At 41.3% G+C, this 26,710-nt stretch overlaps 1 protein-coding gene across 2 annotated transcripts in view; it reads left to right on the top strand.

The window, feature by feature from the left end:
- Nucleotides 1-26,710, top strand: part of GLIS3 (GLIS family zinc finger 3) — a 448,343-nt gene that overhangs the window by 415,737 nt on the left and 5,896 nt on the right. For both annotated transcript variants that reach the window (XM_012652892.1, XM_012652893.1), the window contains exon 9: nucleotides 7,607-7,782. In XM_012652892.1, coding sequence (XP_012508346.1) covers nucleotides 7,607-7,782 — 176 coding nt within the window. The remainder of the gene's footprint in view (nucleotides 1-7,606; nucleotides 7,783-26,710) is intronic.

The raw sequence follows: 26,710 nt of genomic DNA, 5'->3' as shown, positions 1-26,710 counted from the left end.
AACTGTGAATTTTAAAATATATGCTATTTCCTTCAATTCATTTCTATAGTCAAGTATTGAGTCTTACCTTCAAGAGAAGGTGCAGAAAATTCCTTTGTGGTTACTACGATGGTAACCTGACATCCAGCAGATGAAAAAAAAAATGTACATATGAACAGCACATGTTATTACTGACCGAACCACCACCGAGCTAGTTTCTTTTCAAATGTATGGATTTATATTGCCTTTTGAAGTCTTGTTTGGCAGTAGCTTCCAAAGGCACCTGGCCATACTTGGCAGGAGTACTGCATTTGAACTTGGTTCTCAGAATTCTTCTGGTGTCTTCAAGAGACTCCTATTTGCATTTTGAAACCATGAGAAAGGTATGGGATAGTCCATTTTTGATGTGCCTATGCCTCCCTCCCTTTCTCCTGTTTAGACAAAGAAAATACTTATTTTTTTTCTCATTTCTCATCTGGCATTCTCATTACATTCACTTCCGAATGTTTTTCTTTCATCTAATGCATTCTATTATTGCAAAGCAGATTGAACACTATGTCTGACACCATGCTGAACAAGAGAAAGATTGTTCCCTTTGCTGCAAGACCATGAGTTAATCCCTTTGCTCTGACCTACTGTGAGCAACCCAAGAGGTGATATCATTGCAGATTTTTTTTTTTTTTACATCAAATGTCCGGGACCACTCTGGATATGTTTTCTTCTAGTTGGTGCTTTTTTAAAAAAGAGGATTTGGCAGAATCAGACTTTTCTTCTCTGTCTCTCCCCATCATGTCAGATTCTGAAATAGACAAACAACCAAGTCACAGCCAATTCTGCAGTCAAGTTATTCCAGAAAACTCCTGTTCTTGGTCCTGCATAATTCATTTCTCTGACATACCCTGGATGGTCCCCCCTCCTCCCGTTTCATTTCCACAGGGGAGAAATATTGCAATGTCCTGGGCCCTATTTCAGCATTTACCAGAAAAAAAATACGCTTCTCCGCCTTGGGCATTGATTACTTTGTTTTCTTGACTGACAACTTGCTCCCTATACCCAAGTGGAGAACCTTTCCTCCAGAACACTCTGTCCTTCCTATTTCCCACAAATGCTTACTCATTCTGATATATGTGAAAATCTCCTTTAAAAAGCCTTGGTGGTCATTTCTCCTACAGCCAACTTCACAGCCCTCATTTGGTCATGCTGAGTGGAGGCTCAGGCAATCATTTTTGAGTCTTGGTCTTGTCCAACCTGATGAATTATTTGCAGTTAATATTGACCCAGCCCTTTGTAAGGAGACAGAAATACACTAAGCCCTTCTAGGGCACGGATTCTGCTCTTTGACTCTTTGGGGACAGAGTCCTCAGATGGACATGCAGCTCTGGGCCTGCTTTGGTCCTGCCCAGATGGACAGCATTGCGATTACCCACACTTCCCAGCGGCCGTTTCTTCATTACTGAAAGCTGGTCTTGATTGTCTCAGAAGCCGAATTCAATTTGCAGTTCCCCCAGTAACGTGCTGTGATTCATTTGGGGACAAATCTGGATTGAACTGAGTCCAAGTGTCTCTTTTGTGAGACAGAAGGGAAGTATAAGTAGATACTATAGTCACCCAGATGAGTCAGCCAGGAATTCATGAAGTGATTCATAAATCGTTATAAAGACCGCTAAAGTCTGCTAAAATGGAGCGCTGGCTGGCTATACAAAGTGGGGTATTATCATTGAGGGGTTTTTTTCGATGTTAAATCAGATGTGAAATCCTTAAAACTGAGCTTTTCTTCTCAGGTTTTGAAAAGGATTCCTTTTTTCCCCCTCTGCAGTGGGCCAACTGCTAAAGCCATTTTTCATTGATTAGTTTTCACAGATGAATTTTAAAACCACCACAGATGATACCCTGCAATTCTTTGGGGAAATAAAAAATACCTCCCCAAATCCATCGTAGACTAGTTTGTATCCATTATTTCTACTCCCTGGCAGCAAATCAATAATATTTTTTGTGTGAATACAATGAAACAAGCTGTTCTAATGCATCCTTCCTTCTTCAGGAGGTCTATGGCTGCTGTGGAAGAGAGAGGGGGAAAAAAATATCCAAAACACACACCAACATTTAATCTATTTGATCATGTAAACACATAAATTCCTTCTTTTCAAAGTGTTAACCCCCAAAGCAGTGCTAAAACACACAGTCCCACATTGTTGGCTAGAACTGCTTGCAAATATGGCACAAATAAAGAAAAGTAGAAAATATTTATGACACATGCTTGACTTGTAACACATTCTATTAGTGAATTTTGTTAAAGAAATAAATTTATAAGTTGACATAGAAATACTCTGGACTTACAGACAGGGGACTGACAGAGCAATGGTATGTACCAGCTCGTACGTGAAGAACTCCAGTTCAGGATTGAGCAAGTTCACCAAAGCAAATTGAACAGCACTTGCATTGCCAGATTTTTTAAAGGTAGTAGGTTGCTGATAGCCCTTCCAGCAGCCCTGGTAAAGATGAAAATCTCAGATACCCTCTGGAGTCCTCTTTCACTCCTCCCTCACCTCACCCCTCTAGCTTGCTCTGCATCTCCACTAGGAAGGGTTTTCTTCTTAACATACTGGGATAAAATGGTACCTGGAGAACTAGCTTTCTGACTTTGGGCAAATCATTTCAGCTCTCTGGACCTCTTTTTTTTCTCATCCAAATAGGTGGTACTCCAGTGCCCCTTCCAGCTAGCACATTGTACGATTGTATGAAATTGTGAGCTTGAGATACTCTGTTGGGAAACCCAGTACCAAGAAATGAGACCCTTAAACAAGATCAAGACTAACTTCTAGAATCATAAAATTAGCCAGATGAGTAAATGCTTCACTTTCTTTGAGCCTTAGTTGCCATATCTGAATATGGAGAAAAGAGAATTCTACCAGTGCTCTAATACAGTGCTGGAACCACAGTCTTATACAGCTCTCAAGCACTGGGGTCCATGTTAATGTCAGGGATGTCTTAAATGTACATTCGATTTAGACCAGTCACTGCATAAACGTGTATCAGTCACCCAGAAGCCATCAGACACTCATTGTCTTAAGTACTTTGATATCCCTGACTTCCCAATTTAAAGTTGTCTTTAATGCACCCCACCCTTTACCTCTCATGCTTTATATTTCTGCATAGCACTCATTTCCTCTAACCCAATACATAGTTCGCTTACTTAAATTTATTCACTCCTTCCTCCCCTCACTAGTAAGTCCACAACGACAGAGGTATGTCCTTTGTGGCCCTATCCCTAGTGCTTAGAACAGTGCCCCATACTTGGTTAGTGCTCAATAAATATCTCTTGAATGAATAAACAAATGTTAACTCAGACTTAACAAGCCTCAGTAAGAGTTGAGATTTTATTTATTTATTTGTTTGTTTGTTTAGTTAGTTGAGACAAGGTTCTGTCACACAGGCTGGAGTGCAGTGGCGAGATCATAGCTCACTGCAACCTTGAACTCTTGGGCTCCAGCAATCTACCTGCCTCAGCCTCCCAAGTAGCTGGGACTATAGGAGGTGCCACTGCACATGGCTAAGTTTCGAATTTTTTTGTAGAGACAGGGTCTCGCTATGTTGCCCAGGCTGATCTCAAACTCCTGGGCTCAAGCAATCCCGTCTCGGCCTCCCAAAGTGCTGGGATTACAGGTGTGAGCTACCGCACCTGGTCGAGGTTATCTTTATTTTACACTTGAAATTGACGCTGGGAAAAATTAGGGAATTTACTCAAGAATACCCAGCTAGTGAGGGATGTAGCCAGGATCCGAGCCCAGTGGGGCGTGACTTCTGGACTGTCTTCTATCTTACCCATCTACTTCTCCTGCCATTCCCACTTTTTCTGCATGTGAACCTTAACGGTCCTGTCTACATTGGGACCTACTGCTCTGCAAAACAGTCTAAGACTGAGTGCTGCTGGCCTGCCTCACTACAAAAGAGGGGAGCTCTATGATAACAGAGCGTGGGGGCCAGGAAGGCAGAGAAGGAGGGCGTATAAGGGAAGGAGCGTGGCCAAGTAAGTACCCGCAAATAATCAGACATCCTCTAAGGTGAATTTGCAGAAACCTTTTATATGTTCCTCCTCCCCCAGAGAATTTTTTTATGGGATTTTCAGACCTGTTCCTCATCCTTTCTTTTTTTCTTGGCAAACCATTGCTTATGCTAAGGTTATACAAACTCCTCCACCAAATGAGTGGAAATGGTTGACTCAGTTCTCTGGTTTGCTTTTCTGCAATCTGTTTCCGGTAAGCAGTGTTTTTTTGTTTTTTTTCCCAGTCCGTTACTACCTATTTACAAAACAATCATCTATTGTTTCAAAGAAGTATAAAAGGCCGAAGAAAAGACTAGTAAACTATGTCCAGTGAAATCTCTGAAATGTCCACTTCAGTTCAGCAGCCGAGGGACAGGATTGGACCTAAAAAAATTTCAGAAGGTCTCTCTTCTTGCTCTTGGACACGCTGTAACTCAGCAGGAATGAGAGTGATGTCATCTTGGCCTGACGTAATTAGGGAATGAGGTATTCCATAGGGTACAAATGGAAAATAACTATAATTTATCCTCAGTGTCAAAATTTTTTAGGTTGGCATCAAAAAAAAATGTAATTCACATTCTTTTGATTTAAAAATATTTTAAATTCCACTTAACTTTTTTTGAGCAGAATGTTCAAAGCATATTCGTTTTGATTTGTGTGTGTATGTTGAAGAAACAAGGTTGGAAAGTAGGTGTGACACATAGAAAATGGGATTCTGAGTACCTTCAACAGCAGTAAGAACAGTTTATATTTTGCTTCGTGAACTTCTAAGTATGCATGTTTTCTGTTTTTTATTGTTTGCTTTTGCATGAAAGGGCCTCAAACTACTCCATTTCTTGAGTTCTTTTGGCTTTTTAAATTCCTTTTCTGGCATCTCTCTAGCTATGAGTTGTCAGTAATTGTTTTTGGACACCCCCAGGGGCTTTGCCTCTGACGGGGGGGACTCTGTTTCACCTTCATGCCTCTCCTTTCTCCTTGCTCCTGATTTTAATTTACTATTTCTACTCTGCTGTGAACTGATTAACAAGTAACCAAGTTTATACAAATTAAATTTAAATTAATAGAGACATTGTGAGCAATTTTTCCATAAAATACTATATAGTGTTTTTAGGCAGTAATGAAATTGATTTTTATCTGCTATATTTGAAAATCCATCTTATTTATACACTCAATTCTTATGTTGGGTTTTTGAGTGATTAATTCTTATTTACTTTTTTGTCCCTAGTCTAAATAATAGTGGTCACATCTTGTCACATTTCATTCTGTACACATAAAAGTTAAAATTTTTGTACTAATTCTTTCCTTTCCAAATCAAATCCTACTTTAGGTATATATTTATTTCACTTAGAATAGTTTAAAATTTTTATTAATGCTTTAAGTGACATTATTTTTTGAAATTGTATTAACTTTATACCATATAATCTCATTTATTTGAATAACAGAGGAAAATCCAGTCTGAATTAGCAAAATGCTAAATGTAAATTCAGTTGAAGGCTTGATATTTCATTTCTCCAGGCCTCTGAGATAGCAGTGCTAAAACTTCAGTGTGTGCTCAACATAGTTTTTTCTTTACTCAGTATTGTTATTTTCCTGAGTAATATTTGGTAGCCAAGAGGGTATGGCCAGGGTTTGCAACTTGGACGAATAAATGATGAAATAGAATTAGGGAGCCAATCAAAGGATCTCACTCCTTTGCCCAAAATATAAAATGGAGATACCAGCGATGGTTCTTTAATAGTGACACAGGTTGCCTTGCAATACACATCCTCCCTCTTTCTGTCCCTGGGGATCTTTAGGGACCAGAGGATTTGGGGACTTTGTGGTAATGTAATTCCTCATCCGTCTCCCACAACCTCAGAGTGACTTGTGAGACATGCTAAGGACATGCTCTTCCAGAAATGGCCTCCATTTGATGAACCCTGGTATGTGAACTTTACTAGATGTCCTCAGGACAGTGCTAGGATTCATTTGCTGTGTTTTCTCTCAAGGCCATTTGGCACATCTTTTCAGGATAATTCCAATTAAGATGATATGCTTGGAAAACATATATTTGCCCGGCCCAGGGCACTGAGTTCCTATTCTCTTTCAGCAAAATGAAAATGTAAATGATTGATTAAGCAGGCATCCTAACCCAGCTGGTTTGCTTAAGCTCTCCTGACTTCTTTGAGGCTAGCAAGTTTAAATCCTCCCTTCTTGATGCTTACGTCACCTTCTTACGTAGCCTCACCACACCTCACAAGTGAAAAGCCAAGAACACGAGATGTTGTCCCATGCTTTCTTACTGCTGCAATACAAATGTATGAATAGAAGCTCTGCCTTATTAAATATTCTAGTTCAGAGTGTTTCCAATTACTTTATAACCTTGACTGGTTCATCTTCCCTTTTTATCAGCTATGGCCCTACACCAAAGCCCAGCCAACTGAAGTTATTTATTCCTGTGAAATACACAATGTAAGCAGATTGTAGAATGACCTATACATGTTAGTGCAAAACAGAGCCTTTCTTCACAATATAAGAAACAGCCGATTAAAACTTTTCAGCTTAATGGGACTTTTGGGGGAACTAAACAATTCATTGCTACTGTAATTTTCCCCAAAGTTATTTTGCCGCTCCATTTCACTGTGTTGACAGACTCCCTGCCCCTTTCTCTGCTATGTTTGTGCCTGCCCCCTACTGAACTGGCTAATCGAGTATCATTTTGATCATCTATGGACATTGCCAAACTTTAACGTTGTTCTCACAAGTACACCTTCCCTTCAATGATAGAAAGCATAAACTGTCATTTTAAGCCTAGTAAGTCAGATCCTGCCAATTTTCCCTTAAAATTGGAAGATCAGTGTGCCATCATCTATTTTATATCCCAGGTTACCTGACAGTGTCACGTTATTTAAACACTGCTATGTCCACCCTCAGAAACTACCAATGGTCTTATTGTGATTGGCACATGTGACTATAAAAGATGTCCTACGTGGTGTTTGTGTTACACCCTCAGGAATGTTCTTTGCCAAGCACAGAACCCACACAGATCTCTTGGGTTCTGGGTTTCAAACCACACTTGACCTTTGAGGTTTAAGTTAATTTATTCTTGGCAAAAGAAAATGTGTTGCTTAAAGAGAATAGAATTAGAGAGGCTCATAATAAAGACTTATAACAACACTTCTTGGACCTCAGATATGTCTTACAAAACAAAATGTTTATGAGCTAAGTGTAATGATTCAGAAACATACGGATCAAATTTCCCCTAAAATGCAAATAGATTTTAAAAATTAGCAGAAAAAGAGCTTGGCAAAAGATGTGCTTTGAATTTCACCAAACCCTGTGTATTTGTAATGCAGTTTGAGAATCTTGACAAATCCAAACTATGACTAGGTTTTCCCTTTGTTGGTCTCTTTTATTCCCTCGGATACTCGTTTGAGAATTCAGTGGTTAATAAGGAGAGAGAAAAGTCCTGAAGCTTTTTTTAAAGGGCTGGTCGTCACACTCTTGGACTGCTAGAATGGGAAGTTAGAATTTGGCTTTGGAGAGTTTGTCTTGGTTCCTGCCATTTTATGTCCCTTATGTTTCCTTTCATAATTATTTTCTCAGGTTTGCACCTCCTGCTCCATCTCCTCACCACATCAGCCCCCGGAGAGTCCCAGCTCCTTCTTCAATACTGCAGAGGACACAGCCTCCCCATAGCCAGCAGCCATCGGGCTCTCATCTGAAGTCCTACCAACCAGAAACAAACTCTTCTTTTCAACCAAATGGTATCCATGTCCACGGTAAGTGTGGAGCTGGCAGTCCTTTAAGTTTTGAAAACTGACGTTGTGCTGTTGCTTTTAATCAAGTGTCTTAGTTACTAGTTGTGGATGTCACATGTTCTTTTGTACACCAGACTTAGGCTTTTATTACTCTCCTCTAAAATTTCACACTTAATAAGCATGAAGTCCTATAGTATCTTCCTGGCGTCGGCCCTAAGATGATATGACTTATGACACCCCAAACTGGTCAGCTCAAGGCAACGATCCACTTATTGACTGGTGCTCTAAAACCTAGCAACAGCGTTTTGTTCCTAAACAGTAAACAACCCATGTAAAAAGAAACGACAGGAGTCCTGTGCCCAGGCATGCCTCTCCTCTCGTAGGTCTTTGCCCTCATTCCCATATGCCCACATCCTCTCCATCCTTCAAGGCCCAGAGGAATTGACACCTTCTTCCCGAAGCCTTTCCTGATCTCACAGTTGACATAATCAGTCCTGGCTCTAAGCTTAGATAGCATATCACCTGTGTCTCTCTGATAGTACCTACGCTCACTCTACCTCGTGAGTTACTTATGTATGAGGAAAATGTCCCTTTGCTACTGATGTGTAAGCTTCTTTCTGAGGTTAGAACTTTCTGACCCGTTGTCATATCTCCTAGGGAACTTCACAGAGTTCTTCACATGCAGTAAAGACACACAGACATGCATGGAGAACTAAGTCTGGCTTAATATATTTTCTTTATTTGAATCCATTTTGCCAATTCAGGCATATAATATCTTAGTGAACATCCATAGAAAGTTGAATTGCCAAATCATATAGAGTCAGCTGTCATAGCCTTTTACTTCTGGGGCAATCAGACCTTCTGTATAGGCAGAAGAGATGCTGTCTAGTTAGGCTAAATGTTCGAACTTCTGAAAAATATGACCCTCCTCTTACTAATTCCTGAATTTTCTCCATGTGAGTTATTACTTGAAATCAATGGGTGGTGTACCCAAACAAATCTAAATCAATATTCAACCGGAGTGTGAATAAGTGTTAATAATTTCCTAAGATGGCAGAACCAAGCACTGCTGTGGAGCTAGGCCTGGATAAGAACATCAGAGCAAAGGCCTGAATAGCAAAGCAGAGGCAATATAAAAACAGTGGCCGGCTGTAGGAAGGAAAAGACTTTAAAAAGCCAGGACTGCTTTCTCTGGCCCTGTCCCATCCATCTCCTCTGCCATGTCCCCAGTGTAGCCACACAAATCTCGTTTCCCAACAAAACTTAGACCTGTACCATTCTTTAGGCCTGTGATAATTTTTACCTTCTTCTGTCTATAAATTTCTTCTCAAGCTCTAGTTATGTATTTATTCAACCAAGAAATGTTTCTTGAGTGCTTACGATGCACATGGCAAGGCATGTATAAGAAAGACAGATAGAGCCCTCTCCCTTCCGAACGGGGCCTGCCAGCCCCGTCAAGGAGCTTGTCTACTAGAGGAGACCCAGGCCCTCTGAGCTGTGAAGCCATTCTCACCCCTCCAGGCGGGATGCGCACAGCACGAGAGCGGGCTACGTGCAATGCCGAGGAGGTCATCGATTCTTAGAAACACATTTTTTACCTTCACATTTTAACACCGCTGAAATCTGGACATATCTCACAGTCAGTGGCATCGTATAATTGGCAGTGATTTTTCTTTCTGGTACTATATAGAATAATGGAGCATTTCACAGCCGATGGTGTCACAGTTCCAGTGAAATGCAGTATAACACACTTTGATTACAACTGTGAAACACATTTTTAAAAATTTAAAAATTAACCTATGTGTAGGGAAAAAATTGGAAGGAAACTCTTTAAAATATTGATGGTTTTGTATCAGGGTGGTAGGAAAACAGGTGATTTCTTCTTTTTTTCTGCCTTCTAAAGAAATTTTTAAAAGGGTTTTTGGAATGAGACCAATTTGAATGCAAATACTAGCCTACTCTGAACTGGGTGACTCTGGGCAAATTATTGAGCCTCAATTCACATTTGTTAAATGGTGAGTGTTTTATCGATCCTCTCTCATCAATTGTGGGGAGGATTTGACAAGAAAAGCACCTGGCACAGAGTAGGAGCTTAATTAATTTAATGTTCTTCCTTCTATTCCCTTCTTTTTTTGTTATTAGACTCTTTGAGAATAGGGACAATGTCTGTAGCTCTGGGCAAGCATAGTGCTTGGTGCAAGGTAGGCATTTAGTAAATATTTACTGAATAAGTGATTGATACTCTCTCATTCAGCAAATGAATAACGAAATAAGAGGATATAGAAAATGGGATCTACCCTATCATTTTGCCCTACCTCTTGGCAAAATACTCTTCTCCTGCATTTCCCTTTTTTTAGTTAAATAATGAATATGTTGTCAACTTGAAGTTGTTGGGGTTCTTTTAACTTTCATATTTTAATTGCTAAAAATTCCCATGGCCAGTGAGAAACTGCTAGTATCAGCCCTAAAAATAAATTCAAGATACAGTTGAATTTAAATTGGGGAATCCTGACTTTCCCCGGAAAGATGGGCAAGGAGGTGGGGGGAGTGTGGATGCAAAAGGAATGCCCATGTGTCAGCCACTGGGCCACCACTAGGAATTAGAGGACAGGAATCCAGATGCCGCCTTATGCCCTCCTACAAGCATTTTTCCAAAAATGTTTTTCTACAACTTTCTAGGCACATGCACTTCTCATCAACTGCTCTTTAGAATTAGGAAAAAATTCATCCACTGTTTTTCAAATGGGTGATACAGTGCTGGGAGTGAGACAAGACCTTAATGAGTTGCGTTTATTGGTCATGCCTTTCAGCTTTTGTTGGATGAGTTTGCTGGATGGGGTTATACAACATTCTGGTAACAGGGAACTTCATCTCCTAATAAAACTCGATTTTTAAAGCCCCAAGCAGTGCCAGGGCTGCTAACGCTATAGCTACAGTGTTGTTTGTTCTCTCTTTCAAGAAGTTCATGACTTTAATGAGCGTTGTCACCCCCATCTCCTCTGTACTCCCTGCAGTAGGTAGAGGTCAGGGATAAATGTCATCACTGTATTTTTAGAGATGGGAACTGAAACATATAAGAATATAAAATGTCTAGGCATCGCTACCTTGGTAAACTACACAGGCACCTTTAACAAGAGGTCTACTTTTCCAAGCCACATAGTTAATCAACAACATGTTTCTAGGTTAAAGGCACACCAAAGTAAATATGTATTTGTATTTTTCCATGGGGAAATTTAGATGCCTGTATGTAGACGCTGTTGCACTACTTAAAGCCTCTAAAAGTTAGAACTCAGAGGCGCTTTGGCCTTACAAATGAAGAAGATGAGGTTCATTGAGTTTTGTTAATCGTACCATACTAGTTGATACTGAGCCTAGACACTGTGTACTCTATGTATATCTTTATTAAGAGGCATTTTGTAAAAGGCATACTTTGAAAAGATTAATAGCACCGCTTTTTCAAGTTTGCTCGTCTAGTGAATGAACCAGGACCAGAGCTCAGTTTTGTTGATTCTGTATCCACCTCATTCTTTCATATTGCCTTCATTAGTAAGGGGGATAAAGTATTATTTCTTTTAGTGTTTGAATGTTGACAGCATTTACGGGTCTCTGTTTGGGTGACATCTCCAAGGCAACTTCTGAGTATATTTTAGTCCTTTATTTTAGATGTAAACATAAAGGCACTCTTTCCAATCATGTAAGCTTGTTCTTTGGTCTTTTCTTTCTCATTAGGACAATTCTCTTGCCCACACAAGCTTCAGAATTTTGCCTGGATTAGTTGCCCAAGAGTTGATATTTGTATATTTTGTTATCGTACTAATGGATAATTTCTTTTTAAATGCCCTATTCACTCTGGGGTATTAGCATGCCATGGGAATTTCTAGAACAGCATTTTCACAACCTTCCCACTGCTGGGCCTGTCAAGGAAAGGCCAAGTTCAGTTCAGCAAGTGTTTCTTGGTCACCCACTATATGCCAGGCAAACGTGAATGCCATTTAATCAATGCAATGTGATCCGTGCAGTAGTAGGTGTAAAAGCCACCTGATTTATTCAGAGGAAAGTGTCAGAAAAGACTTCTTAGAGGCGATGCTTGAATAGGGCTTCCAGCGCTCATTGGACAGGCCAACTGCGGAAGGGCATTCCAGGGAGAGGGGAAGCAGAATGCATAAATGACAGCGTGGTGTGTGCATAGAGGGAAGAGCCAAAGGGAGTTTGCGTGTGGCTGGAGTGCTTAGGTTAAACCATGGAATGGAGGAGGCGATGACTAGAGAACTAGCAAGGCCAGCCCATAAAGGATTTTGTGCCATGCTAAGTGTAATGCTACAGAATAAAGAAGTCAGTCCTGTATTTTAGGAGAGTCAAGTAGAGTGCTGTACAGAGAACGGGACGAGAGAAGTAGGAATATTAAGCTGTAACTGTTGGGATTATATTGGGCTGCATGTATAGAACAACCAAACAACAGTGACTTAAAGAGTTCATTTCACTCAGATATAGCTGGTAAATAGGGGAACGATGTCAGGATAATGTGGAATTGTATTTTTTCCTAGACAAAGAGAGCTGGAATAGCAAGAGAAGAATTGAAAAAGCCTTCCGCCTACCTGCTTCACAGGCAGGAGCCCTTTCAGCTCTATCTTAATAAAATTTGAAATAAGCACAACCCCAGGGGCTCCCTCCCCAGAGAGGTGCACGGCCAGCCTTGCATGGCCTTCGGCTAATGGCAGACCACACTCCCTCCTGTGTGCTGGACTCTGCTGTCACCTGTTGTCTCAGCACCTGCGAGCCAACATTTCCAGTTGATTTTTGGTGCATTTTTAATGACCACACAGCAGCCTACAGCCACACTGAACTAGCTGCCCTGGCTGCCCAAATTCCCTCTCGAATATTTTTGTTACTGCTGTAATTAGAAGGTTTCAAAATTTTGAGTGTTCTCTCCCAATCATAGTTTCCCCAAAGATCCTGTTGTTGGTGATACACATTTGTGAAGAGGACAAGACTTTTTAGGATTTACTTATCATGTTATAGCAGCAACACCAGAATATGGGTTTATTCTTCTCAAATGACAAGACGTCTAACAGGAAATGGTGTGGGGAGGAGGAGCAGTTCTGCAGACTATGGCGTCTAAGCCTCCTCTCGTCTTCCTGCTTTGTCCTCTTTAACAGGTAGTTTCCATCCTCCTGGTCACAGTATGAAGGCTGACATTCTACACATCTTGCCCCAGTTTCAGGCAGAGAGGAGGGTGGAGAAGCTTAGTCACGTGGCAAGGGAGGGCGGAAGATGGATATTTTAGTGCATGGCCATGCTTAACAAAACTGAGGTTCTGTTAATGATGTTTACTGGATAGGCACACTGTAGGGGGTCTGCCAGACGCCCTCTGGGGTGGTTTTCTGATTTGTAAAATGGGACTAGTACTACGTACTTCATAGATTCATGCATACCACCTCTCAGAAAGCAGTGGTAGAGTTCAGAGGCCTCTTTCTGAGCGTTCTGCTATATTTTCTGCCCTTCTCATCCATTCTCTTAGGTTTCTGTACTTTCCTCAGCTAGCTCTTGTTTTCACCCCTCTGGAGTCTCCAGTGGCCAACACAAAGATTTCTGTCATCCGTGGTCCAGTTATCAGATTTCATTAGGAAAACACCATGAAGCTGCCTCCTCAGCCTGGGCCGTTTGATATCAGCACGGCAGCAGCAGGAAGTGGGAGCCTTCCCTGTTGGTCACGGCTCCCATGGTTCCTAAGCTGTCTTTCTCATGATTTAAAGCGTGCCCTGTCTGTAGGCCCCAAAAAAGCAGGCCAGTCAGCTCCCAGACAATGGTGGCATTTTCTTACCTCGGTATGGAGCTGTAAGCTTGTCAGCCCAGTTCAAATTGACTGCACCGGCAAACAAAGGGCTTCCAGCCACCAACAGGCCTCTAAGAACAAAACACATTGTAAATGGCTTGTCCTACCAAAGAGCCAAAGCATCTTTCAAACTATAGAAGTCTCAGAGCATTGATATTTAAATGGCAGTGAGGTGGCAGGTACAAGTTTAACTAACTGCTTCCTCTGTTGGCTGTTTACTCACAGTGATTGTGCAATGGTACCTTCCGGTACCTTCCAGGAAGAGGCCGAGGCCTATGGGTTGTAGCCACAACTGATCTCATTGCTGGGGATTTATAGTGTTAAATCTTTAAAGGTTATATTTGTATAGGCAGATTTTAAAGACAATAAACATACTCCCCTCCACAGGAAGTTTAGTCACAACTGCATATGTGAGGTTGTGAAATAATAAAGTAGCAAGTCTAGAAATTGTATTGCTTAGAACTCAAGCATGTGTCACAGCTTCTTGAACTCTCAGGAAGATAAATATAATTGATTGTAAATCAACAGTGTAATAGACTTCACTGAGAAAGTTGTGACATAGTCACAAAAGAAGTGAGCCAGTGAGTGCACTTCATGTTATCCTGATGTTGTCATCAGCAGTCATAATCAGGAATCATTTTCAGTTCCAGCTATGGTGCTATTAATGTTTACATAGTACTAGGGATTGATGATTAGATTCAGAGAAATCCTTAATTACTCCCATATACTTAATTACTACAGAATTACCCTAAGAACAGTTTTACATAAGTAGTACTTGATAAATTCTGACAGTGTGCTAATTCTAAAAAACAAAAGTTAAATTTAGGTGTGTGTGTGGGGTGCAGTCAGCATTTCAACATGCTGGGATTTGTAGGAGGGGTGTGAGATGGTCATCTTACCCAGAAAAGCTGTTTGAATGATTGATCATGGAAATGACTGAACTGTGAATAATCTACATGCATAATTAAGCATCTGCACGCACACACACACACATACAGACGCAGATTAAAGCCACCAGATTCATGTGCCATTTGATCAATAAGGATATTAAGACATCAGTCTTAATTAAATCGTCAGTTGCCTCAAGACTGGGACTGTATTCTCCCACAATGTTTTGCACACACTAAGTGCTTAATCATTGTCCATTGAACAAATATGAATGAAAAGAAGAGAGAGAGAGACTGGGTGCGGTGGCTCATGCCTATAATCCTAACACTCTGGGAGGCCGAGGCGGGAGGATCACTTGAGCTCAGGAGTTCGAGACCAGCCTGAGCAAGAACAAGACCCTGTCTCCACTAAAAATCGAAAAAATTGGCTGCACATGGTGGTGCACAGCTGTAGTCCCAGCTACTCGGGAGGCTGAGGCAGGAGGATCGCTTGAGCCCAGGAGTTTGAGGTTGCTGTGAGCTAGGCTGACTGCACGGCACTCTAGCCAGGGCAACAGAGTGAGACTGTCTGAAAAAAAAAAAGAGAAAGAGGAAGAAAGGGATTTTTGCTCATGGCTTCTCAGACTGATTGGTACAATCAGCTTTTGGCAAAATTGTGACTTGCAGTCAAGTTCCCAGGGCCCCTCTTGTCTCTGGGCACCTCCCTGCCCCCCCTCTTTAGATACCCAGTGCTGACCAACTGCCTGAGCCCTCTCCCTACAGGAAATGGTATAATTTACTGATTCCCTTACACATTAAGGTAAATGTAATACAGTACTCCTTCTGAGTATTTGCATTTTAAAAAAGGATACCTGAGACACAGCTGGTGTTTTGTGTCTAGTAGTGAAATTCCTTTAGTTAGTAATGTGATTGAACATCTTTTCATCTTTTCATTGAACACTAAAGGCAGTTTTAATAATAAGAGGGATTAAATAACAGGAACTATGACTTGGATTTTTATATTATTTAAGCAGTTTACCAGTGAAGTTGTGTCATTTGCAGCATGATTGTTTTTTTAATTGGAACTCAAAAATTTTTCGATGAGAAGGGAATACCCAGGAAATCTCCATTTCTTTGACTATTGTGACTTCTCTGTCGGAAACCTTAAAGGCACCTATAGAAAGGTGTTTCATGAACATTCTTATAGATGTAGTGCTTTTTCACTCTTTTGGGGAAGTATTGACATCTTTCCAGAAGTAAATGTTCTGTCTTATATCTGAAAACATATGAAATTTAGCCTTTAAGGAATGGAGCTCTTAAAATCAATTAAATATTTTTCTTATAACTTCATTTTAGGGCCTGCTCTCTGTTGGACTCTTCAGAGTTAAACATGTTAATGGCAATCTGTGTCTTGTAATTCTTGTATTTTTAATTGGAACTTTTCTTGTAAATGTGATAACCAATTACTGGTTTAGAAGGAAAAAAAAAAAAAACATGAATAGCTGTGGGTGGAACTTCCTTAAAGGAAAGGGGAAAAATAAGCCACACATCAGGAACATTTGGGTTACTGGTTAGTGAAGCCACTGTGTTAATAAAACAGAGCAGAAAACACAATAAAACACCAGAACTGGCTTGATCTGTCCCCATTCAGATCATCTGAGCTGAGCAACATGTTGCAAAACATTGCTAGTTTCCTTTTTATTTCTCGTTGGTTTACTTAAAATTCTGAATGCTCCTTCTGATTATAGGATTTTCCTTCTCTAACCAGATTGTTTAGACTAAACCTTCCATTTCACTTTTTTGTACAAGGTCTTTGAGAACTAGATCTTACAAAATGCAAGTCCATTGAAATACATTCAGGCATTTTTCTAAATCATTTAAGGTGACTATTATAATACCAAATTCTCCGTTCCTACATTTCTTCACCAAGCCCAACCTCATATCACACATCCCAAAGCAAGTTCTTAAACTTTCTTGTCATTATAGCAAAATGATTCAGGGACTCTGAATTAGCCAAGTAATTACCCAAGGTCCTTTGCCTCTGGATCTGGGCTGATGCCACATTTTCATCAATGCGAATAAGGTCAGTGGCAGTGCCTACGTTTATATTTTAATATATGTTTTATAAATTACTCTTATAGACATAATTTTTATGAGTGCCTCCTAATTATGGGTATATAGAAACTGCTCAATAAAATATTTGTTGGATGACTACCTGAATCCTCATTATAATCTTGTAAAGAGAGTAAGAAATACATTTTTACCCCAGTTTAGAGATGAAGCTCAGAGTAGCTGAGTAAGCTCTTTGATGGTGGCGTGGATGGCCCCATTCCAACATCAAAGAGCTTACTCAACTACTGAAATAGTGTAAGGTGTTCTGTGGGTGAGTTCAGTTGTTCAGTTTTCCCGCCCACTCTGTTTTCTCTCTTCAGGCTCGGTGGCCTCTCTGTCACCCAGCAGAAAAGGGAGACTCAGAGCAGCAAAACCCTCCAGGTCACTTGGATAGGGTCCATCGTATTTCCATTACCTTTGTTTCTTCCTTCATTTAAAAAAACCAGTGAGAGAAAGGGAAGTCACATTATTTTCTGAAACTTGATAGACTGTTGTATAATAAGGTACATAGAACAGAATCTATGAGCTACATTGTGACTTTTCTCGCCATCACATTTTCACCAAAGGCTCTAGCTGTGGGTGTCATTCGCTCACTCATTTATTCATTCTCAAATATTCAGTTCCTACTTTGTGCCAGGTCCTGTTCTGGGTGTGAGAGCTGCAGCTATGGAGAAAATAAACAAGAATTCCTGCCCATCCTAAACGTATATCTAGGGGGTATCTGGAGTCTGTGATATCAGTTGGTGGGGTGTATTTCTTGACAAGCAAAGCCTTTGAACACAGTCTTCAAGGAGTATTCCTCATGGACCATGAGCAGGCATGGAATCATGTCATCTATTTGTTCCTTGCAGCACTTGGCATATTTTGAGATGCCTAATACATTCTTAAAATTAAGGGTTGGGTGTGCAGTTGAATGAGATTAAGCAGGAATGGAAGGACCCTGTAGACTAGACACACTCATCAGAGTGGGCCTCCCAGGTGGCAGTGGGTAGAAGTCTGTCGAGCAGGAGATGATAGATCATAAATTAGGTTGTCCATATTAATAGTTAATGTCCACGAAGTCTGACAAGATGAAAAGGCAAGTTTCCTGGCAGCCAGATGGGAGGAGGTGATGGACATCCTGGGATCTAGTGACATTTGCCAGGTTTCACAAATACAACATCCACTCTCCTATCTCCAAGCCACATATATAGACTTCTGTACTCTTTTACTTCAAACCTCGATTTAATCTCAACATAATATTCTAGATGGTAGGTTTTGGGGAGGACTAACAGTGTCTAACAGAACATCAGCTATGAGGCAGAGGTTTGGGGGAGAAATAATCAAGTCATTGGCTCACTGGCACCTGTGAGATGTGACCACTCCTCCTAGATTAGAGTGCTAGAAAATTGTATAATCACAGACTTGGATTTGGAGAAGCAAGAAGTTACCTAGTTAGTAGAGCGGATATGAAGTGGGAGTTTGCTTACAGCTAGACAACAGAAGTCTAGGCCACAAGATCAGTACGGGGCCAACAGTGAGACCAAGCCTTCTGAGTCATTCAAATGAGGTCCCATGATCTCACCTTGACCAAGCACTGACTGACATGTGAGAGACAGGCGCTGAGGGAAGGAGCCAAGCAAGTCATCTGGATCCGAATCTGCTGAGAGTGTAATTCAAGGCCACTTTGGAACAGTCATCACTTTATCCCCAAGAGCCCCAAGGTCCAGCAAAAGGGCTGGGAGCCAGCCCAAGGGGAAGAGATGCCCATGGGAAGAGCTCTCCTTCCCCATTTCAGGGGAAATCAGAGCTGGTCTGTTTTTGTTTTTGTTTTGTTTTGTTTTCATTGGTATTTCATTTGGAAACCTTTCCGGTGTTTGTAAATCATCTAAAGATGCTCTCAGAAGCTCTCAAACGTTATACCTTGTTAAACACACAGAATTCTGGGCCCTTCCTCCCGAGCTTCTGATTCACTAAGTCTGCCGTAGAACCCAGGAATGTGCTTGTTTAACAAACCTGCCCAGGTGGAGCTGATGCTGGGGGTGCCGCCTTTTAGAATCATTGGCCTAGACCCTAAGTGTAGGGCTCAGTGCCCCCTCCCCATGGCTTTCCAATCAGAGATAATCCAAAGGAAGCAATTTGCCTGTGGCTGAGGAGGGTGAATATTTTCTACCTTCCTTCTGCCTTTATCTTCTGGGAAGTCCTTGAAAAAGCTGGAGAGAACCAGGATGGCTGTCATGGAGCTCAGGGCAGGCTAAAGGGAATTGAGATGGCAGCAACATTTCCTTTTTACGTCCCTTTAAATCTCTGTCTGGAATCTTCTCTGCTAGACCTTTCTTATAGGAAAGCTTGCTTGGAAAGAGAAGGGCAGATAGAATTAAATCTTCACTTTTTGCCATGCTTCCCTTATGCTGGTTTAGGTCCAGGTACCCCTGAGTCAAAAGGTTGCTTTATGGGGAAGAGCCTGACATAACCACGGGCAGATTTACCTCCATATGCAAAGAAAGTAGGATGAGAAGTAACATCAGGCTTATGACAAGACAGTAGGAGCTAGAATTTTCAGTGGGTTTTACTGTTGGCAAAATATTTTCACACTTATTATTTCATTTGGTCCTTGCAGCCACACAGTAGCAGTATATATACCAGCAATGAGTGGTCTTTGCTCGTAGAAAAATTCCCAACTCATTCTTATCAACCTTAAGCAGTGGGCAGTGTTTGCTTCACAACACTATCGGACACATAATGTCCAAATCCTCCATCCTTCGTTCCACGTCTTACTTATATCCAGAATTTTTGAATTACAGAGAGTAGTTGGCAGGTGATAGAGTGTGGGTGGCTACTCATGGGCAACTGGGCACTGAATCATTTGTTCTCGGTGCTGCGTCTCCTTCCTACTTTGAGGATTGTGCTGCCACATGAGTATTATTATCTCCTTTTATAAATAGGGAATCACGGGCTCAGAGAGGCTATGGTTTGCTCCAGGCCACACAGCCAGAAAATGGCAAAGCTGGCTTCCAAACCTGTCTCAGACTTCTCAGGTCTTCTAGGTTTTGAGAGTCTCTATTTTATGTCATTTCTAAATGTGCATGATCACTGTCAGAATTCGCAGAACCAGTACACTATGACTGTATATATCCATGCATGGCAATTTCTGAGACACATTGCAATTAGTTTACTTTGGCAGCTTATCATTTTGAGAATTTGGAAACCATAGGCCACTATGCGCTAGGATTTGGGGTGGTTTGGGGGGTATTTAAATGAAAATCGATTACATCTTTTAACCAAGAGTGTTTCACGCATGCCTTCTTTCTCACTCTGCTCTGTCTCCTTTCCTTATTGTCCCTTGCGACAAAAGCTCTGCCCACTCACGTCTTCTTATTTCAGCCCTTTGCGGTTATCAGTGGCAGACCCTCCCCCTCCTCCCTGCCTCATCCCTGGAAATGAGAATACAAGCCCGAGGGCCAGCATGTGGCTCAAGCTGATAAATGCTCTTACCAGTTCCCTGCAGACCAGGTGAAGTGCTATGAGGGGCACAAGTGGAAAGACCACCCAGAGTGTTCAGAGTGCATCTCACCGTGGCCTGTGAGCTGGCAGCAGGAGCTATAGATGGAAATGGCCACGCTTCTTGGAACCAGGTGAACTTTTCTAACTAGAAGACCTCATGCTGCAACCCATTTGTCCAAGGGCAAAGGGACCAAGTGGTTGCTCTGGTGGTCAGTGGGCTTCCATCAATAGGAATGTGCCAAAATGGAATTTTAAGGGTTATTATTTCCATTATTTTCCTCTTTCTTGGTAGAGTAGTTGCTTAAATGTCAGTCGTAAATAGCTCGAGTGCTTTGCAAGCTGGTTCAGTTCTCAGCCCGGAGAAAAATCTGTCTTCCTAACACAGTCTGTGAGCTGTTCCCGCAGCTTCCCCATTTATAGACTCTGTATTAAAATGAAGAGTCAGTTTCTCTACCTCTTCCAGAAACGAAGCTTAGTAGAGTCCTAACTCAGGTGAAAATCTGGATGGTGTTGATGGCCAAGACCAAGAGCCCAGGCAAAAATGACAACCAAATTGTGCAGATTTCACTTTTAAGAGCAGCATCTTTTTTTTTTTTTAAGAGACAGGATCTTGTCATCCAGGCTGGAGTAGTGGCAAGATCATAGCTTACTGCAGCCTCAATCTCCTGGGGTCAAGAGATCCTCCTGCCTCTGCCTCCCAAGTAACTGGAACTATAGGTGTACACTACCACATCCGGCTAATTTTTAAAATTTTTTTGTAGAGACGGGGTCTCACTAGGTTGCCAGGCTGGTCTCACACTCCTGGCCTCAATCAGTCCTCCCATCTGGGCCTCCCTAAGTGCTAGGATTACAGGCATAGGCTACCATGCCCAGCCTAAGAGCAGCATCATTTTATACTTAAGGGAGGTGGGTTATGTGAGAAAAATTGCTTAAGAACTGCATATGTGTTACATAGAACCTCTAAATATTTCTAAGCTTATATCATGGTCATGTAAGTGGTGCTGTGCATTGACAGCCTACTATGTGCCGGGGAGTACACTAAATGCTTTTATAAACGCTGTCATACATAATGTTTCCTACAACCCTATAAAATAGCTATTATCTTCAAAGAAGATGAGGCTCAAGAAGGAAAATCATTTATCTAAGACACACAGTTGATTAATGGGTCATCTGGGATTTAAACCCAAATCTAAGCTGTTTGTGCAATGGATAGAAATAAAATAGTGGCTAAAACATAAAATTGGCCATAAGAAATTTCTGAAATGTCTTTGTTTCTACTCTTGAGGGTTTTTGGAATTTTTTAGTGATTAGGTGATTTGATCAATTAATTCATTACTTTTTCTCCTAATGAGAATGTTTGTATTTTCTAAAATGTTAGTAACTTTGCCTGTAGCCTGGCAGTGAGAGACCTCAACAAAAATGGCAAGATTTTGTTAAAGTTGATTTGGTCATGAGCTTAAGCCCCAGTAGTCTGACATGAACTGTGTTCCCGAAGAGACCATGGCTTAAGTCCTGGTTCTGAAACTTGGTAGCTATGAGGATTTGGATGAGTTACTTTAAACTTCACTACTTTGTCTATAAACTAGGGACAATACTACTTAACTAAAAAGTTGTTTTAAGGATGAATATTTTGTATGTAAAACACCTAGGATAATGCTTGTCTTCAAGCAATTAAATATTAGTTCCTTTCCTTCCTTATGACAGAATTCTGAGTAATTGGCGTAACACTAACCAAATATCTTATGAAAATGTCAAAGCAAGAGGCCTGCCAATGAGCAAACTTTGGACAGTAGGAGATCATGTGATCGCTATTTTAGTTCTACTGCTCTTTTGTTTTAAGATGAAGGCTAAATCCATGAATATCTAGATATTTAGAAATATTAAAGTGGTTGGATGAATTTTTCCACTTTTATCGGTGTGGTATCATATAAACAAAGTATTGGTTACAAAGGCAAGGTATTCAACAGTTCCTCTGCTTCCATCTCTTTGTCTGTAAAATGGGAACATTTGTTTGAATTACCTTCTTACCAGAGAGAAATGTCAGATGGATACCTAAGAAGGAAGCTTTAAGGTGTCCTAATACTAAGGTACCATGTAAGCAGTGCGTGTAGGATTCGTTGGGCTTTTCTCTGAGTAAAAAGTTTGAATACGTAGAGTCAGGCTGAGAAGATGTAGCCCGAAAGACTATATTCTGATGGTCCTTAGTAGCTTTACCAGAGACTTAACCGATGTTTTCCCCTTTTTTTCCTCATTGGCTCTGTCATGGATTACAGAACGTATTCAAAGTGTGCAGATCATGGTGAATTCCCCAGAGAAGAAGGGAATCCACAAATAGCAGAGTGTTGGAGAAGAAGAAATTAGGGGAGCCGAGGGAAGTGAGGATTTTTGTCTTCTTTCTCCTTCTTTGTATTTGTATTCTCAGAGACTGTTTCAGTGTGGTTGGATGAGGTATTTCACAATCTATTGTTAGTGATTGCGAGCTTTAACCTTGGCAGGGAGCATTTGAATCACTGGGAAAGAGCTAGTTGACCCAAGTAAATCTCCCACTCCCAGAGTGTGGGAAGGGATATTTTTAGCAGGGATTCTTCTTAGACTTGCTGTTGCCTTTGTCATCTTCTTTCCCATGTTCATTTAATTCACCAGGAAGCAGAATCCCTGGATTCAGCAAACCTTCCTCCATTCCACCCTCCTACCTTGCATCCCAAGGCTGAGTGAAACCAGAGCACCTTCGCAGCAGGAACAAAGTGTGGGTTAGCCAGTGATGGTCTGCAACCCCTCACAGAGTGCTGAGGGCTGCAGGCCTCTTTTAAATACTAGGGTTTATGGAAAGAAAAAAGGCATCACATCGGTAAAGACCTATAGCTTAATTATGATTAAAGTAACCAAGATGTGCTGTCATTCATGCACTTAACAAATATTTATTGAATGCCTAGGATATGCCAGGTACTAGGTGTTGTGGATGCTGTAGTAAACAAACTGGATGAGGTCTCTGCCTTTATGGAACATGTATTGTAGTGGGATAGGCACATAATATAGAGATTCATAACATAAAGTCATACGTACCCACCCATTTTTAAATAGACTTTTTTAGAGTAGTTTTAGGCTCACAGCAAAATTTAGTGGAAAGTACGAAGAGTTCTAATATGTCCCCTGCCCCCTTCATACCCCACCGTATACATATATAACCTCCCTCACTATCAACATCTCACACACATGTGGTGCGTTTGTTATAATCAATGAACCTCATTGACACATGATTATCATCTAGAGTCCACAGTTTATGTTAGGGGTCACTCTTACTGTTGTACATTCCCTGGGTTGACAAATATATAATGACGTGTGTCCACTGTTGCAGTTTCATGCAGAATAGTTTAACTGCCCTAAAAATTCTCTGTACTCTGTCTGTTCATCCCTACCCCAGAAACCACTGATCTTTTTATTGTCTCCATATTCTACCTTTTCCAGAATGTCATGTAGTTGGAGTCATGCGGCCTTTTCAAATTGGTGTTTTCACTTAGTAATATACATTTAAGTTTTCCCCTGTATCTTTTCATGACTTGATAGCTCATTTCTTTTGAGCACTGAATAATATTCCATTGTCTGGATGTGCCACAGTTTATCCATTCATGTACTGAAGAAAATCTTGGTTGCTTCCGAGTTTTGGCATTTATGAATAATACTGCTATCAGTATCCACGTGCATGCAGGTTTTGTGTGGACATAACTCCATTTTAACTCCATTCAGTAAACACAAAGGGGAACAATTGCTGAATGCTATGGTAAGAGTATGTTTAGTTTTGTAAGAAACTGCCAACCTGTCTTCCAAAGTGGCTGTACCATTTTGCATTCCCACCAGCAATGAGTGAGGGCTGCTGTCGCTCCACATCCTCACCACCATTTGGTGTTATCAGTGGTCCAGACTTTCACCATTCTAATAGATGTGTAGTTACCCACCCATTTTTGAAAGATAATATTATCTGAAGAATCCTTCAGCTTTTCTTAGTTAGCTATTTGAGGAGTCTTGCATGGTGCTAGTCAATGCTTATTGAAAATAGCCACCTTTTTCAGACCTGTCATAAGTCAGTGCCTTTGGTTAAAATGGTTGTAGCATATGGGTCTTGGTTGACCCTAAGGTGGATTGAACAACATCCTCATTCTCTGGGCATATTCCAACTTGTAAAGCAGTTCAGAGACATAGAGTGAGTTCTTCTCCAGGTGGCCAGAAACTTCTAAACTTGGAAATTAGGCTGGGATTCTCCAGATCCGGGTTTGCTTAACTAAGGGAGAATGGTGGGGTTTGTTCCTTAAAATCAGGGACACAGAGAGGAGGAAGAAGAAGAGGAGGAGCCAGTATAGGGAAGGGGATAATGGTGAGATGGTTGAAGTCATGGTGGAAGTGTGATCTGCCAGTGTTTGGGAGAGTGGCAGTCAGCACATGCCAGAGAGCACCAGTGTCCCTGAACCAAACAGTAAGTGGCACCAGGAGCTTGACTGGTGATTTACTGTCTCTTCCTCTTTCCATTCCCTTGACTTGGTTTACCAGAGGTATTCAAAGGTAGTGGGTCAAGGGTCCCCAGAGAGTAGGGGAATCCACAAAAAGCCACAAGAATATTGGAGAAAAAGAAATCCAAAGAGCCCAAGAGAGTAGGGTTAAGCATCTTCTTTATATATCCCCATCTCTCGGCTTCTGATTTGAGCCCACCTGCTCATCAGTTAGGCTAATCCATGACCCTGCCTGTGCAGCAATCTTATGACCTAGGCCAAAAATGCTATACTTCCTAAAGTAACCCACAAAATTATAGAATCTGTGGAAAAATAATTAGAGTCATAAAGCTCATAAATATACATCCTTCCTTCTACTTGGCTAGCAAACAGCCATGCCACCAAGAAAGTGAGGGGCTGCCAACTCTGCCCCTGCCACTAATATCTGCTTATTCTCCTGCCCAGGTGGGAACTGCCTAGCACCACTGGCAGAAAAACCGCCCTGTCAGGAGGGCTGGTCCTCTTCAGAGCTCTTGGGTGGCCTCCTGCCTGTACCTGCCCTCACTGGACAGGGTCAAACAAAAGGACCCAAAGTCAAAAATGTCATTAGTTACTTTTTATTCTTCCTATCTTGAATGCATTTTGGAGAAGAGAATTGTATCTCTATACATCCTTTAAAGAAAATTTCCTTTTCATTTTCATGTGCAGTATGACATTACATTACTTGATTTCTCATTTATATATTTATCATCTTTCTCACTAACACGTAAGCTCCGAGAAGGCATGGAGTGTATTTAGTCACCACTGTAGCCTCAGCACTTGAGTAAGTGCTTAGTAAACAGTAAACAGTCATCATGTGAATGAAAGCATAGAAATTGAAATGCTGTGTTCTTAGAAGAATAGGAAAGGAAAAGTGAAAAGTAACGTTTATAGAGTGTGAGCTCCGTATTACGCATGCGCTCAGCGCTTTACATTGGATAGTCTCTATTAATCTTCTTTAGTCTCTGTGGTTACTGCACAAGTAGATACTATCACATCCTCATTTTACAAAAATACAACAACAGCAGTAAAGGCAAGCATGCACATTAGTCACTGTTTCATCTGAAAAATCAAAAAAAAACAGATGACTCCTGAGATTTGGGTAGTAGCTGAAAAACCACAGTGCTTGGCCTGGATCCCTGAATTGGTACAGTCTGGACCACATGGGGGTTGAAGCATTTTCCCATCTGAACTACCAAGGGGTATTGGGCCCCCAACGCTGTTTTGGAGGAGCCTCCCAGAGGGTCCTGCCGTGCATGATTAGGCCACACCCTGGTGGGAGAAGTGGTTCTGGGGGACCTTCCTGATATTTGTGAGGGGCGCCTGCTGCTATATGTGAGCCGGACCTGTCAGTTGTCATCATGGTCCAGGCTGAGCCTAGTGCAAGGAAAGGTCAGTCCCAGTTATGAGTGTTGTCCATCCAGCATTTTTCCTGGTACCCAGAGTTTGGTAGTGGTTCACCAGCCTCACCTTAAAGGAAAACAAGAATTTTGTTTTGCAAGCCATCTGCTGCATAAACAAGCCTACTCAGTACACAGATCGTGACTTAACACCTTTACGGTGCAGGCTGGTGGCATTCATTACCACGCGTGCGTATCAACAGTTGGGTGGAACCTTCTGTGTTGACACACCACCATCATATGGGGTGGAAAATGGAGCCCCGCCATGGCACGTGGCCACTCCCAGTGTGCACAGTGAGTTAGGCCCACGGTCTGAAGTAAAGAAAGTAGGGAACATACTTCCTTCTGCTTCTACTGCCTCTAGAAGGGAAAGTGGTTCCTCTAGGAAAGTTAAAGTGCCCTGACACTTTAGCCTAAAACACTGCTCAGTCTCTTTAGGATTGGGAATTATTTACTTTATTGATGTATTTATATTCTGGTTTCCTCCACAAAGATTGAAGTGGCAAATTCGTAAGGAAAAGATAGATATATTATAATGGAAACTCTAACATACTTCCTATCTTGAAGGCCAGGAGTTTAATCATTTATCTGGCTTTTATTTAAGATCTTGGTGGGTCGTGTGTTTTTCCTTCAGTAAATTAATCAGAAACATTCCTGATTAACAAAGTCTGCTCTGCTACACCTGGGAATTCAGATTACGCTAGAGCTGTGCTGTCTGATACAAGAGCCACAAAA

Source organism: Propithecus coquereli, unplaced genomic scaffold (assembly GCF_000956105.1).
Source record: "Propithecus coquereli isolate 6110/MARCELLA unplaced genomic scaffold, Pcoq_1.0 Scaffold403, whole genome shotgun sequence".
Classification (NCBI taxonomy): Eukaryota; Metazoa; Chordata; class Mammalia; order Primates; family Indriidae; genus Propithecus; species Propithecus coquereli.
Note: the sequence above shows the minus strand (reverse complement) of the source record. Positions and strands in the feature narration are given on the sequence as shown.